The sequence below is a fragment of the Camelus ferus genome, chromosome 11, assembly GCF_009834535.1.
Source record: "Camelus ferus isolate YT-003-E chromosome 11, BCGSAC_Cfer_1.0, whole genome shotgun sequence".
Taxonomy (NCBI): domain Eukaryota; kingdom Metazoa; phylum Chordata; class Mammalia; order Artiodactyla; family Camelidae; genus Camelus; species Camelus ferus.
The window spans coordinates 4,943,200-4,958,623 of NC_045706.1; the positions used below are offsets into that span (position 1 = coordinate 4,943,200).

Here is a 15,424-nt window from a genome sequence, read left to right on the forward strand (position 1 = left end):
TGCCCTCAGGGTGCCGACATTCTAGGCGGGGAGACACACTGAAAGCAAAACCGTAACTCAAACAGATGGCATATTCCAAGGTGGTAAGTGTTGTGGAGAAGTTTCAAGTAGAGAAGGGAGGAGAGCACTGACTCTAGCAGCCATTGGTGGTACACACCTCCAGCCCTGCTCCGCAGAAGGTACCAGACTACCTGCTGGGACTGGGAGGACAAATGAAGCCGCGTCCATGGCCACCCACATGCTCTCAGCCACAGGGAGAAAGACATGTCTATGATATCATCAGTGTCCACTGTCTGGAAGGGTGCTGGGGATATGCCAGAGGCTGTGCTGGGCTGCCCAGGAGGGAACGGAGGAGCTGGTACAGACCAGGGATGTTGGTCCGAATGAATGAGCACAAACCTGCCCCATAGAAAGGGAGCTGCTTTTCAAAGTTAAGCAACTTATTCCCTTTACGTACCAGCAATTCCTTCAGCTTGGAAACGTATGTGGTCTAGATTTCAAGTGTCTTGAGGACAAGGGCTGTGTTTTATTCATCCAAGCAGCTGCTCCCAATGCACAGAACTGGCACACAGGAAACATCCCGTGAACTGAACACGCACACATGGCGAAAGCCAGTTACTTATTTTGGCTAATTTATAGCCAAGCGCTTGAAGGTCTATAAGTACAACACTACGTGGAAATAGCCAGGATTACTGAAAATTACCCTGTGTTTAATAAGCTCACAAGGGAGTCTGTATATAGATCAAAAGTCCACATCTCAATTCCTGGAAAAAATTAAGTCAGGGTAAGACAAATGGGAAAATCGCAAACTATAAATGGGCTGTGCTCTCACACGTCATTTTGCAGTAATTTGTTTAGACCTCAGCACAATTTCCAACAAGCCACAATCATACATAGTGTTGGGGTTCCCAGGTCAGCCCTCAAGTTGTCTTCAGCTGAACTGAGACTCAACCAGACAGTACTGCAAACTCCAACAATCATGTTCATAGAGGGATTTATTCCTTCTAACACGGGACTTCAATGGTGCCAACCAGAACAGCTCTTGTTTTATACAATGGCCGTCTGGAACATTCCTGTTTAAATTCAGGAGGATCATATGAGTGTGTGCAGGGAGAAGTATCTGATGTACTTCAATCTCAACAAGAGATTCCTTTCCTCCAAAAAGAAGTCCTAGATGAACAGAGGAAACCAGTAGTCAACAGGCCTGGCCTTACTGCCTGACCTACCATCTACAGACGGAAGGGCAGAAGGGAGAAATCAGGGTTGGATGACGACTGCTGCCTAAAGTTCTCTAAACACAAATGATGCAGCGATTACAATACAGAAACGCCAGTGCAGGCACTGCTCTCCCATAGTCAAGGGACTGAACGGGAAACATGGAAGCGAGTCTTTTAAAGTTTTATTTAAATGTCAAGTAAGAGCTGCCAAATTCCGCTAGAACAGGGACTAAACCAACCCTCACAGACCGACTGAGACAAAGTTATCTTCCCAATGAATTTTGCTTTTCATTTGCACTTGGATTCATCCTTCCATGCATCCACAAATCTTTATTGCCACCTCTCCTGTGACTGCCACGCCAGATGCTGGCTGGGCAAACAAAGAAAAACACAAAGCATGGCACCACGATACCAAGTGGTAGGCGCTTTGGTGGAAAGTCACCGAGAGCTGGCCAAAGGGCACCTGGAGAACAGGTGACAGTGCAGAATACCGAGAAGGCTTCAACAGTCAGACATCCCCAAGGCAGGGGGAACCAGGGATGGCGCAAAGAGCTGGGGGTCCCTGTTAGTCTGTACTCTTCAAAACACAACCTCAGGTATTTTTTTTCTTTCCATTTTATATGTGTGTGTGTGTATATATATATATATTTTTTTTTTTAATTGAAGTATAGTCAGTTTACAATGTTGTGTCAGTTTCTGGTATACAGCACAATGCTTCAGGCATACACCCTCAGTTTTTGAAACAAACACACTGCTCTGTCGACTTGGGGATTCCTGGTCCCTAGTGAACACAGAATTGCTCAGCCTAACATACTAAGTCGGCCACTGGCTACAGAACGGCTCCTCTCAGCTCCGGGGAAGAGGAGACCCGGCCATCCGTTGCCAGTGAAAGCCATTCTGCCTTTTATTGACCAGTGGGTGTTCTTGGCATTTGTTAGGAAAATCGACCTCATTGTTTTTTAACAAACTTAAGTTGGATGTTTCCCAAATCCTGACACTTAATAGATCAAGTAAATAAAACAGATATGGTTGCATTTCCATGCATATAGGGGTAAATTCACGTTAGCCTTTAACCAAACAGCTGATATAGGAGATAATTACAATTCCAGGGAATAATCTGGCCAATTCTGAGTGTGAATTTGGACTTAGGACAAAGCCAGAACTACCTCCAGACGTGGCCTTAAAACATACAGGGAGGGGGGTCACTGAAAACAGCTGAGTTTGACTATTTATGAAATTTCATTTCCCACAACAAAAGTAGAGGTATCACTTTATGCCTCTAATTAATGTCACTTTGAGACATTTAAGTGGGAAAGCCCTTGAAGATGCTGACATAAATGATGGCTTAGTTATCAAGAAGGGACAGCTGGAGCACAATCCTGGGCTAGGATGCAGAAGAAAAAAAATTGGTTTTTGGCACCCAGTGAGAAAGCTGAAAGAACAAGAAAGATCAAAATCAGGAGAATAAGTTAAAGTGCATAAAATTATCCAGAACAGACATCATGCTGTTTTCTCTCTTTCTCTCTTTCTTCCTTCCTTTTTTTCCAGCAACCACTGTCTTAGCAGAAGGCCTAACACATACCTTTGATTTAATTCAAAGTGACAACCCCAGTACCCCAGGTAACCAGTATTTTGAAGACCCCATTTAAAGGATCAAGCCCTGATTTTAATATTACACAACATGTCTTTTGCTTTTGTGCTTTTAGAAACTCTAAACTGGCTGAAAATCACCATGTCATTTAAAAGACCAACAAATTAGCACCAGGGCCACTTGCCCTGGGTGCCCTGCACGGTGCCCCGAAGCAGAGACAGAGGAGGGGCCCCTCAGGGTGCGTGCTAACACACCAGTGATGCTGGTTGAGAGGAGAATGCTTTTTTGAAATCTAAAACCAAACACTCCATTTACAGTTCCCCAGGAATGCCAGAAGAGAATTTTCCATGGGGAATTTAAGATCTTATGGAGAAAACAGTGTTGTGGGTCATGGCAGGAGAAATAGCACATTAAAGTCAATCTAATAAATTCAGTACTCATAATTACCAGTCATTACCATAGAATTATATCCTCTTTCCAACCATGTTTCTCTGAGATGCTTATAACTTCGTGGGGCTTTGCTTCTGATAGCAGGCACTGTAAGACACATTTTTTCCCATTCCTGACATTTTCACCAAACAATTTGGAGGGAGGGGGGATGGAGACTCAGAGTTGTCAGTCCCCGCTCTCCGGCCCCATCTTCAAGGTCTCAGAGACACTGAGCCACTTGGATATGTGGCCAGGAAGAAAGCTTTCGTGTGACCTTTCTCTGACATTTCACAGCACCCACTCCTACCACCCAGGGCCTTGCTATCTTAGATCTCCCTGTGATGAGTCCATGAAAAAGCAGATGCCGCCTGTCACTCCTGTCCCCTGCTCTCCATCCCTGCCTCCCAGGACACAGCCGTGCTACAGCTCAGGATGAAGCTGGCAGGCGTCCTTCCTCCTTGATGGTTCCCGTGGCTTTGTTATAAAAACCGCCACACCTGCTCTGCCCTTTGCCTTCCCTTCTTTACTTTTGTTCTTTCAGTCCCATTCCTCGTCACCTCTTTTGCTGTTGATCTGCAGTGGAAATACCTGAAGACTTGCAAACCCCAAGTTGTCACCAATGCTGTCTATTTCATATAAATGTACAAAAGTATATTTTTATCTTCAGGAAGTTTTGATAATGACAACTAAAGAATTGGAGCAGATTCAGCAGAAGCTGAAGGTAGCTAGAAATCGATGAACTGCATGCTGAGCCAAACTTGAGAATCCCAGGCCATTAAGGAACGGAGGACCCGATGTTTTCTTTGAATGGGGATGCCCCAACTAGACCTCCACACTGTCTTGGATGAAGGACACTCATCATACTTTCTTTAAAGCACAGCAAGGTCTTGTGAAGAAATCTGGTTCAATACAGAGCAGAAGTGGAAATGGCTCTCAAACTGGACTCCACCAAAATTACTTTGTAAAATTAGCTTGTCCAAAACCTTCCGCTTTAACAAATCAAGGACAATTCCTCCTCTGCTCATTCCACAAAGTCCATGCTCTTTTTACATCCATATTAATTTCATAACTCGTGTCTAGTCTCTTTTACCTACCACCCTGACCAATGAGTGCCCAAAGGGGATCAAGCAAGGAGAGGGTCAGGGCCCCAGAAATGGTCCCTGGGTTACAGCTGTGATCTGGAGGGATGGGGGGCAAGAGAGTCAATGGAACAGAAAAGACAGCACCTTGGACGCTTAGTGCTGTCCTTGGTGCTGAATGTTAGGCTTTCCCCCTCCCACCCACCCCCACCCCCTAAAATACGTTGCTGAGACCAGAAAATACTGACAAATGGCACCTCACAGCAATGGGGTGATAAACATCAGGTGCTGCAAAGATCATGTTTACAGTGATTAAAAAGAAAATCCCTGTTTCCAATGAGCATACTTATCATTGGGATCCACAGATCCTTTCATACTAGGAAAAAAGTGAGGACCAGAGCTTTTCATAATTTATATTTTTCATTTGCTTTTTGCACTCGGCATTTTTTTTCATTAGATTTGTCTGCTACTGGACTTAATATGAGAACACAGAGACTGACTGTATTATTTGGTTAATAAATTAATGTTAACCAAACACCCAGAGTGTAACCAGGCATTGTGACAGGCGCAGGGTTACAAACCTATGTAGGTATAGGTTCCTCAAAACAGAAGAAAAGAGAGCCTTACAGAGGTAGCAGTGAACGTGCAAGACAGAAAATTGATAATTTTTGATCAAGATGGCCTTCCTCTGCAGCTTTCACATCAATAATCTAAGCTCTCTCTTCTCCAAACTTCTAATCACAAAAGACCTCTAGCCCCGCTGTCCATGGAGAAGTATCTGCTCCAGCAGTTAGGTTTTCCGTTTGCTCCTCTTTGTGACAATGGCAATCCGGAAAGATAATCATTCCAAGTCTTAGCTTTATGACTTGTTTCCAAGCGAGAAGGAAAAAAATAGGGGAAATTCCATAATAGCACTTTGTGTTCCCTATCCTGTAGAAAGAACTTATCTGTTTTGTCTGTATTTGGAGAACACAATCATTCAGATGCTGCAACACAATTATTAATGGGACCATAAAATTATCAGCGAGGCCAAACCCTGCATCTTGGAAGCCCCAAGGACAATTAGATGGATTATTAAAGCAATAAGCACAATGGATTACAGAGTTTAAGCCCTCTATTCAGAACACCCTCATGCTTAATAAATTGTGGCAGACATACCTCGATTGACAGTAGCTACTGGAGGTAGCCTATGACTTCACCACATGGTTAGTTTGTCCACAAGGGCAACACCTTAACTTTTATCCACAATCTAATCTCTCATTGACATCCATTTTTATAAACTACCTCTTTGGACTCCAAACGTTTGAATACTTTAAAAAAAGAAAGGTTGTAAACAAAACCCTGGAAACACCCCAAGAACCCTTCATGGCAACGAGATCCTGAAAATACTTCTCACACAAAGTGAAAACATGACTGATCACCAATTCTTCCTTTAAATTAGCTTTAAAAAGAGTGACCACAGCTATGTCTCCCTATAAAGTAGACATATGACTCCTTTGCGTATTCTCGGCCAAATCATACTGCATCTCAGGACTGAGTGAGTTAGGTTGGGCTGTAAATGAGAGAACCAAGAAAAATGAAAATGAATGAAAGAGACATTACAGAAGGAGAGGAGTGAGAGTAAAAGACAAGAGGGAGGGTGTTCCACGTTGTTCGTTCATCCATATATGAGAAAGCCTCTACAGGGGCTTCCCAGTAAATTTAAAACAACATCCAAAGAGTCTCCTATTCTACGTGATCTGATCTGTCTCCCTTCTCTCCCCTGCGTTCCGTCTATTCCAGCCACACCAGCCTTTTTTTTTTTTTTCTGTCCTGCAAACATGTCAACGTCATTTCCATTGAGGTGTTCACCTGTGATGCCCCGTTTGCAAAACTCGTCCCTGGATCTTCAGATAACTGACTGTTCTTTCATTACCATCCAGGTCTCATTCCAAATGCAGTGTCCTCAGTGTGTAAACCAAAGCCACCTCTCGGCAATATCTCCTTGACACGTAGCAGAATCCAAAGCCATTCATTTCCTCCTTCCTTCATTCACTCATGTGCTTATGTGTTGCCCGTCTGGCTCTCCCACTCGGCTCTAAGCTCCATAAGGACAAGGACTCTCTCTCATTCCAAAATGTCTCCTCAGTAGCCAGAATGAGGCCTGACACTTAATAGGCACTAAATAACTATTTGCTTACTGACTGTAACGGGGAAAGAAATGTGTGCTTTCTACAAAGTGATAAGAATAGTCTGTTCAGAGAGGGCTGAAAAAAGAAAATTTATAACAGAAGAACTCCAAGGTCCTGGAAGAGAGTCCTCTTGTGCATTTCATGGGCCTGAAGCCTTTGTCCCGTCACTGCTGGATTCACTAACTGTCCCCAGCTGCCAGTTACACATAGTGCAGGATACTGGTTCCAACGTGCAAGCGGGGCATCACGGAGCATCCAAAGCCTGGGGTCTAAGAATAATGAGATCCCGGACCTGAAGTGTTACTGTATTCTCCTCTGCAAAATGAGGTAGCATAATTAATTTGAGGACTCGGGCTCTAATGAAAGTGAGACACTTGGGAACTCCAAGATGCTGGGCAAGGAAGGGCAGTTGGTGTTGATGAGGTTTGATGGAGATTTGCCCCGAGGTCTAGAGCAGGAAGGTTCTACCAGTGAGGAAGTCGGGCTTTCCTCAGAGCCCAGTAAGGGTCCTCCTCAGACAGTATGGTTAGGAAATGCCCCTGCTTTTGCCTGTTTTCTTTTAAAAGCCTGACCTTTAGCATGTGGCTAGTGCACCTAGACCACAAGTACGTATCCTCTTCGCTGACTGGTGGTTATTAGACACCAGTGCAACTCCCGGGGGAGCAGTCCCTTCCCTGCAGCGCAGCCATCGGCGTGACTGCACGTTCTGCAGCAGACACATCCCTGTGAGGACATGTTCTCGGGGACCATGCTTGTTTCTCTGTACAAAATGACCGTGGTCAGACCGGGGCTTAGGACCGAGCTCTAGTAAAATCAGTGGGGTGGAGAAAGGACCTTTTATATGTCCCAAGGCATGGTGGGCGAATGGAAACCGATGTCTGACACGGAGGAACCCTGCTACGGTTTCGACAAATCTGGAGACGGGGGGGAAGGTTCAGGAGGGACGTACTCTGGGGGCCAGTCATCAGGAGGAAAGGGTTCAGGAAGAGAGGAAGGTGGAATGCACAAGCTGCTCCCTGCTCCCCTCCTGACAAAGCCTAGGAGAGAGGAAAAGACCCCAGGTGGGCACCCCAAGGTACCCAATACAGAAGCGATGGGAGACAAAGGGCAACACGAATGCAGTGGCAGGTGATTCCAATCCTGGCTCAAATATAGTGGGTCACAGGCAATGACTGGCAACACTCGGGGGCAGAATTTAGTCACTTGATTAATCAATGAAATGCACAGAACTCAAAAGTCATGGCCGAGTTTATCAAACAAAGCTCCCTGGGACCACCTGGCATGAGGTGGAAAATCCTTTTGTCAAATGTTTATGTAACACAAAACATAATGAGGAAAACAAAAGTTATTTTCCATTCAAAACCCATGACGCATACAGGAGAAGTGTACACAGTGCAGGTGATAAAAATATCGACTGTCGATGTTGACAGAAGACCTCTGGGCACTATGATCATGTTGAGTCACTCAAGAAATGTAAATGTGCCCCCAAAGTGTGCATAAGCCAACTCAGATGGAGGCTCTTCTCTGCCACCAACTTAACAGATTCTGGTCATCATGTCTGTCCTTTAATACACAGTAATATTCAGAATAAATATGCCAGCACATTAAAAATATCAGAGACGAAAGGCCAGCCAAAGTGGTGGATAAAACATTGTGTAACTCCTCGAGATTAGCTTCTTAGGGTGACTGGGCCAAGAAGAGACATACTCAAGAAAATCCTCTCAGCAAACCTCTAAGTCTCTACAGCCTTCCAGAATATACCCCAGAAAATACTCTGAGGTTATTTTTTTTTAAGGGAGGAGAGTCTGCATCCCCACCATTCCCCCAGAAATGTCTAGTCTCACAGGACCAACAGAACTCACCAGAGAACGTAGCCGGAGAAGTGTCAGAAGGCATGACTCTGCAGTGTGACACTCTACCACACAGGGCAGCAACATTTCTTCTCCAAAGAGCCAGAGAGTGAGTATTCTGAGATTTGCAGACCAAGGATATTATAGGTACTTACGTAAAAATTTTCACTATTGTTTATTATCAAAATTTTAAATTTCATTTATGGACACAGACATTTTAATGATATTAGTTTTCATGTGTCCCGAATATTATTACTCTTTTCATGTGTCTTAACCATTTATGAACGTAAAGTTCAATCTTAGCTTGCAGGATCAAATCAAGCCAAGAGTGGGCTTCGCCTGAGGGCCAGAGTCTGCAGACACCTCCCCTAGCAGGCGAAGAAGCGGTGGGGCAAATGCAAGCCATCAAGTCAGCATGAGGGGGGTGGTTTCCCCTCAGAGTTTCTTTAGAACACCATAAATATAACGCTGCATTGAAACATCCCAAATTCTCTCTGCTTGTAACAAAATCGGATTATTTACTTCATCCAGTAGCTGTATGTTCACATCCCGGATTTAATTTAAATATCTTAGCTGCAGAAGTCGCATTGGTTGTATACAGTAAACGCAGAGACAGGAGCCGAGCGGGAAACACATTAATCAACTTCCATTTCCATGATGAGCCGTGGCATTGGGAAAGCATCTGATTGGAGGTGTCTGCTCTAGAAAAGCCCGCGACCACCAGCCACCACGTGTAATGCTCTCCTGTTCTTATCTTGTAGGCTTTCATATCGGACTGGGCAAGACACAGCTAATTGTGACACATGCAGGAACAGTGCATGTATTATCTATAGGTATGTTAACATTCTCCTCTTCCCACTTTTTTATTATGAGTGACAAATGATGTTTACCCACCAATGCAAGACTCATCTGGGGCCATGCTGGGGTGATTCTATCAGACAAAAAGTAAAGAGCCGTGCCTGACCATAATTCTAGGCCACTTCTAACTACCCAACCCCAGGGATAGAGTCATGGGATGAGGGAGAGCTTGAACCGTGTCTCTTGCAAATGCATCTTAGAGGTTTCAAAAACTGGTGTACGTTTGATGGCTTGTTCCCGCAGAATCAATAGTTGTGGGCGCTGTACTGTGTGTTCCAGAACAGCTGGGATATATAAGCCCTTCAGATGGTCCAGATCAAAGGCTGGAAACCACACTGTATATGCCAGGAGTACCAGAGGAATCAAATGTGCAGTTCATTTCCTGGGAACGCACCAGGATGGTGGCATTTACATCCCTTGGGGCACCATCCCCTGTCTGGAGCCCTGCGGCGGGTCCTCGTGTTTTTCAATTTGAAATGGGTTTAGATTACGCACATCAACACGAACGCAGCAGACTCTCGACAGGCAACAAGCATGTTTGGCTTTTGGCAATAATTTAGGATTTTAAGACATGATCACAACCTTCAGAAATGTTACTGTCTTTTTTTTTTCTTTTCAGAAATGTAATTTTCACATATAAAATATGAGAGCAATAAGAGATGTTATGATTTAGTTCATTTTTTAAACTAAGCCTGAAGAACAATTTTAGTTGATTTGCCAAAATATCAACAACAATAAAAAAAAAACCCTGCACAGTTATACATCTGAAAATGTGTGAAGGAACCCCACCCGCTCTCAACCAAAAAATACCTTGTGAAGAGACCTTTCAAGTTATCACCCTCTTATCAAGAAGGCAGAGACAGGGAGAAGGTATAAATGTCTTTAAAATGGCAGGGAGCTTAACTCCACACATTCCTGGGCCCGTCACACTCCAGTCCAGACAGAGCATCCCAGACTGGGCTCCAGGGTCTTTAAAAGCAGAGTTTAAAGGTCACCTGGTGACCTGGTCTAGTTGTAGCAGAAGAACCCACAGGGCAGAGCTCTGGTACCACCCCAGCACAGTCCTTCCTACAGAGGCCCTCCACCCAGCTGACACTGCCCCCAAGGGGACACCTGGCAAGTATGGAGGGAGGTATTTCCAGCTGTCACAACGGGGGAGGTGCTCCTGGCATCTACTAGGCAGAGCCCAGGGATGCTGCCAACATCCTATGATGCATAAGACAGCCCCACGACAAAGAGTCAGCCCGTCCCAGTGTCGCCTGTGCCCAGATGGAGACGACCTGCCTTGGCCTTGCAGGAACCGTGGCCTAGTTACAGTCTAGCAAAAGGCACACACCACCTGCTAAGGCCTCCTGGCCGCTGCGGCTGCCTGACTGCCCTCCACCGCTAACAAGGAGGAGGTGGGAAACAAGCACCCAGGCAAGACAAAGTCAAGACTCCACATCCAGACTTCTCAGAGAAGTGTGGCTGGTGGGATCTCTTCGCCACATTCGGACGGTGGGAGAGAATTCTGAGTCACAGTGAAGGGATACAAAGTGGCATAAAGTAACCCGTCACAAAACCAGTCACTTAGGGAAAGAAGTAAAGCATACAAAGCACCTGGCATACACCCTCACCACTTAGCTCTGCTGCTCTGGGAGCTGAAACTCCTCTGGTCTCCCTGCAACAGGGCAGAAGTGAACGCAGATTTCCGGAGAGGTCTGGGAGAGCCAGCCTGATGACATGGACACACTTAGCGTTTTGTGGGGGGTTGAAAAGATAATTTATTAGGGCGCTCTGCAGTGTAACTGAAGTAACTTAAATAAATTTTGCCCTATATCCAGAAGTAACTTGCACAGTCATATTAAAAGTGATGTAGCAAGTTTGTGAAGGAGAGGCATTAGCCCAGAGTGGTTCTTGTTTGGAACTGGCTCAACCAGCTGTCGGCATGAATTCCGCTACAGGAGCCACTGGCCCACAGCTCATTAGAACTGGGCATCCCAGCACCACAAAAATTTGACAGCTTTTAGCATAACTCCCCAGCTAGAGGGACTGAGGCACTGTGACCACTTAGGTTACCTCCCGCAAACTGAGAACAAGCCTCCCTACTCACAGGGACTTGGCATCAAAGGTGTGACCACAGAGACTGTTGATTTGGTGGCCTGCATCTTCAGGAAGTGAGTAGAGCGGGGACCTTTAAAGCTACAAACCCTACAGTCAGCCATCTGAGTGAACAGAGCATCCCAGGAGGGCTGGTACTGGAGAAGGCGTGGAGTTCTAGACCTCTCTTTTAGGAAAGTATCTTAAACCCCTCCCCCCATCAGAGCGATAACATAATAACATTTCAGCTGGGCTCACCCTGCCCCACAAAGACAGTCTTCCTACTATTAATTCAAATAGAGATCTCCATATTAGTACCAAGATGGACATATATACTCATCAAATTCTGTTTCCCAATTTCCTTATCACTTCATATAGGATGTCATTAAAATTTAACAGTTACCCTTGACATTGGTTACTGACACTAGACAAGAGTTTTCTGAGAGCCACAGATGATACGTGAGAAAGGAAGGCTCACTTCTGGTTGACTAATTGGAACACCAGTCAAAAGGGAAACCGTGAACTTAAACATGTTACTTGAATTTGAATCGTATCTATTGCGGTCTTATGTTTACATAATTTAAAGTTACGCCAAGGTGAGGCCCAGATGTTTCCTGGGTCAATGAGCACCACAAGGCTTCCAAGGTATCTTCATGGGCTGCACCCACTTTCCTTCGTTTGAAATGGAACAAGGTCGTAAGACCGAATCTGGTTTCAGGATCCTTCTGGGTGCTGCTATGTCCCTCTCTTTGTCACACTCAATACTTTGTGGCATTCTCCTCTTTCCAAGGCATCTAGCCCACAGAAATAATTCTCTCTGGCCTCCCTTATATTTTGCTGGTTGATGTAATGCTCAAATAAATCACATCGTTTCAGTGGTGAGCACAAATGGCATAAACAGATCCAAACCCAGCATCCTCTTGGTGAGCGCGCAGCTGGAGAGATGAGGACCGAGGGTCGGGGGCCAACAACAGAGAAGCCTGTTTGCCAGGAGCATCCAGCCCTGTGTAGGCGGCGGTCACAGCGTGGGGATCACCCTGGTGGTGCTGAGTCCAGCACCTCGATTAAGGGGGCTTCTGTAATCCCACCAGAACACCAAAGACCGATACAAGAGGGTGAAGGGGAAACTGGACTGGCTCTCGGGAGACTCTCGGCCACCCGATGCTGCCCTCGTGGCTGGCAGTTGTTAATACGCCGAGATAGGCAACTTCCCCCAGGGCTCCTTTTTGCCAAAAAACAATGGGCAGGGTGAGCACGGGGGATTTCAGCCAGAGGATTTCTCAGTTTTCAGTCAATCCTGTGATTCTTCAAATGCCAACTGCTTCATGGAGACTGGAGGTTTCTTTGATAGAAAAGCATTCAGAACTCCACAGGCCTCGGGCAGAAGAAGTGACCTGTGCAGGTGACCCCGGAGCAGTGCACAGGGGCAGCCAAAACATCCCAGATGTGAGCCAGAGGGAGTGTCCAAATTTCAGAGACTTAATGATTAAAGTGCATCTCTCCTCACAGAGGAAGTTGCAGCAAGTCCTCCCTCAACTCCTGCATGCGCTCTACCCAGAGACGGTGCCATCGGACGGGAGGAGATCAGCTCAAGATCAGAGTCCTGGCAGTTGGTCCCATGCCTGGCTCTGGCCCCCAGGTACCAGGGTCTGCATCCTCGACTTCACCGATGTTCTGGGAGTCCCCCTCCCATCTCTGCCCATCTCCTTGGTCTTTCCCATAGGATGCCTGCAGCACCTCAGGACTGAATAGGTTAAAGAAATTTCAGAATAAAGACATTTTAAAATGCCAAAGGACTGTGGTTGTCCCAGAGCCTGGACGAACACGAGGGGCCAGCAGGGCTGCCAATCTCCACGTGTTGCAATTTGTCAGACCTGCTTGCTGGCGGGCAGGGAGCCCTGGAGGTCAATGAATTTGACCCCGCCTGTCTTGCATTTACACACCGCTTTTCACTCGAAACCCAATTACCCTCTCTGAGCCGCGTGAGAATCCACCATGTTGCCAGGAACACGTGGCCCAGAGACGTGCAAAGGGCACCATGTCCAAGATGCAGCCGCCTGCGTTGCTGGCAACATAGTCCTCGGATAAATGTATGCCTTTGCCATGCATGGCGGTACATGTTTCTCTGCAAAATATAAGTCTGTCATGGAAATATACAGGGCTTGGAAAAATACATCAAAGGGACAAAAGATCTGGAAGAAATTTCAGGGGAAAAGGGCTGCCAGCACTGCAAGCGGGCCTGAGCCTGAAGCTCAGACAGCGGGTGCCTGCCTCTCTCTTCGGCGGGGCATCCTTAGATCTCCAAGTCCTGCAGGATTGCATGAAGGGGTCGGGAGGTCCCTCCCAGCTCTGAGATCCCGTGAGTCGGTGATCTACAGTTACGAAAGGAAAGGGGTCCGAGAGCTTCAACCGAAAATACACATGGAGGTAAAAGTCTAGACATGCACAGGGCATTTCTTAACCAAATAACATCCATTCTTATGCTGGCAAATCAACTTACAGGGAGCTGAACAACCATCCTTGTTGCCATGTTTACTAGCCACTGAAACCCCGTAACTGGGAATTTTGAGGTGGTTGACATGATTACATTCTCCCCCTAAAATGATACTCCTTCAATTGTGATCCAGACCAATTGTGAAATTCTAACTTAAGACCATCTCAGCATGAAACAAGGTAACAGATACAAGCTTTAGTTTCTTTTAGTAAAACTTTTCTGGCTTATCATCCTTATTTCCTGTCAAAATATGCTATAATTATTTCAGAAAATGTTTTAAGGATAAATTACTAAAATAATCTTTGCTCATCAGCAGTCGAAATTTTTTGTGCCCAGACTCTCTCAGTCTTCTTGTCAGACCAACCTGATGAGTCATCCATCTGCTCATGAGTCACCCTTTGTTCAGATTCGGTTTCAAAAGGGAACAATGAAACGTACCATTTCCCTGCTTGACCGAAGTGGTTAATTCGTAAAATAGCACCACCACAAAATGGCCTGAATTCAAATCTGTACATTTTCACGAGGACAGCTCATGCCAACCTCAATTCAAAGGCTTTGGGGAACGAAAGGGAGGCTGAAGAGACAATGATAATGATGATTCAGATTAATTAAATGGGATCTTTAGCAGAATTTAAAATCTCCCTGTAAAGCATTAGAATTCCTGCCGTTAGTTACAAGACCTGAAGCAACTGTACCCGCAGGAGAGCACTGCCCACACCTGCCTCCTTTCTGTCTCTTGGGGCCACCGCACAGCTGGCCCGGAGTGACACGGATAATTGTGCAGTGAATCAGTGAGTGGGCGCGGCACCTGAGGGGATGGGAACGCCGCGGGTCTGCCTGTCGCTTTGTCTTGACGCCACAGAGGGAGGCAGTGTGCAGGATGCCCCGGTGTCTACGCCGTACTTTCATCATCTGATATGACCCACTGGTCACTGGTTGTCAAGCAGAGACAAAATTTCAAACAACCATTTTGATAAAACACTTGAGCCCCTTCCATTCGAGGCTTATATGCATTTTTTAATTGAAGTACAGTCAGTTTACAATGTTGTGTTCGTTTCCGGTGTACAGCATAGTGATTCAGTTACACACACACATACGTATATATATAGATACATTCCTTTTCTTATTCTTTTTTATTATACACTATCACAAGGAATTGAATATAGTTCCCTGTGCTCTACAGCAGGACCTTGTTGTTCATCTATTTTATATGTAGTTAGAATCTGCAAATCCCAAACTCCTAATTTATCCTTCCACCCGACCCTTTCCCCTTTGGTAACCTTAAGTTTGTTTTTCTATGTCTGTGAGGCTGCTTCGGTTTTGTATATAAGTTCACTTGAGCCTTTTTTTTTTTTTTTTTTTTTTTTAGATTTCACATATAAGTGATATATGGTATTTTTCTTTCTCTTTCTGGCTTACTTCACTTAGTATGATGATCTCCAGGTCCATCCATGCCTCCATGTAGCTGCAAACGGCATGATTTCATTTTCTGACAGCTGACTAGTATTCCACTGTACATAACATACCACAGCTGCTTGGTCCAGTCTCCTGTCAGTGGGCGTTTAGGTTGCTTCCATGTCTTGGCTATTGTACACAGCGCTGCTATCTTTTTGAATTAAGAGTTTCCTCCAAATTATATGCCCAGGAGGGGGATTG

At 45.5% G+C, this 15,424-nt stretch overlaps 2 protein-coding genes across 7 annotated transcripts in view; one reads left to right on the plus strand and one right to left on the minus strand.

The window, feature by feature from the left end:
* The window catches only part of DOCK1 (dedicator of cytokinesis 1), a 484,302-nt gene that overhangs the window by 261,384 nt on the left and 207,494 nt on the right, over positions 1-15,424 (minus strand).
* Positions 1-15,424, plus strand: part of INSYN2A (inhibitory synaptic factor 2A) — a 58,029-nt gene that overhangs the window by 32,105 nt on the left and 10,500 nt on the right. For 2 of the 6 annotated variants that reach the window (XM_032490665.1, XM_032490664.1), the window contains 2 exons: positions 9,099-9,170; positions 12,151-12,902. The exons of 1 other annotated variant lie outside the window; for it this stretch is intronic. In XM_032490665.1, the coding sequence (XP_032346556.1) occupies positions 9,099-9,170; positions 12,151-12,526 (448 nt within the window). In that variant the 3' untranslated portion in view covers positions 12,527-12,902. Of the gene's footprint in view, positions 1-9,098; positions 9,171-12,150; positions 13,541-15,424 lie in introns of those variants that run through there. 3 more of the 6 variants (XM_032490668.1, XM_032490666.1, XM_032490667.1) reach the window with 3 other exon arrangements.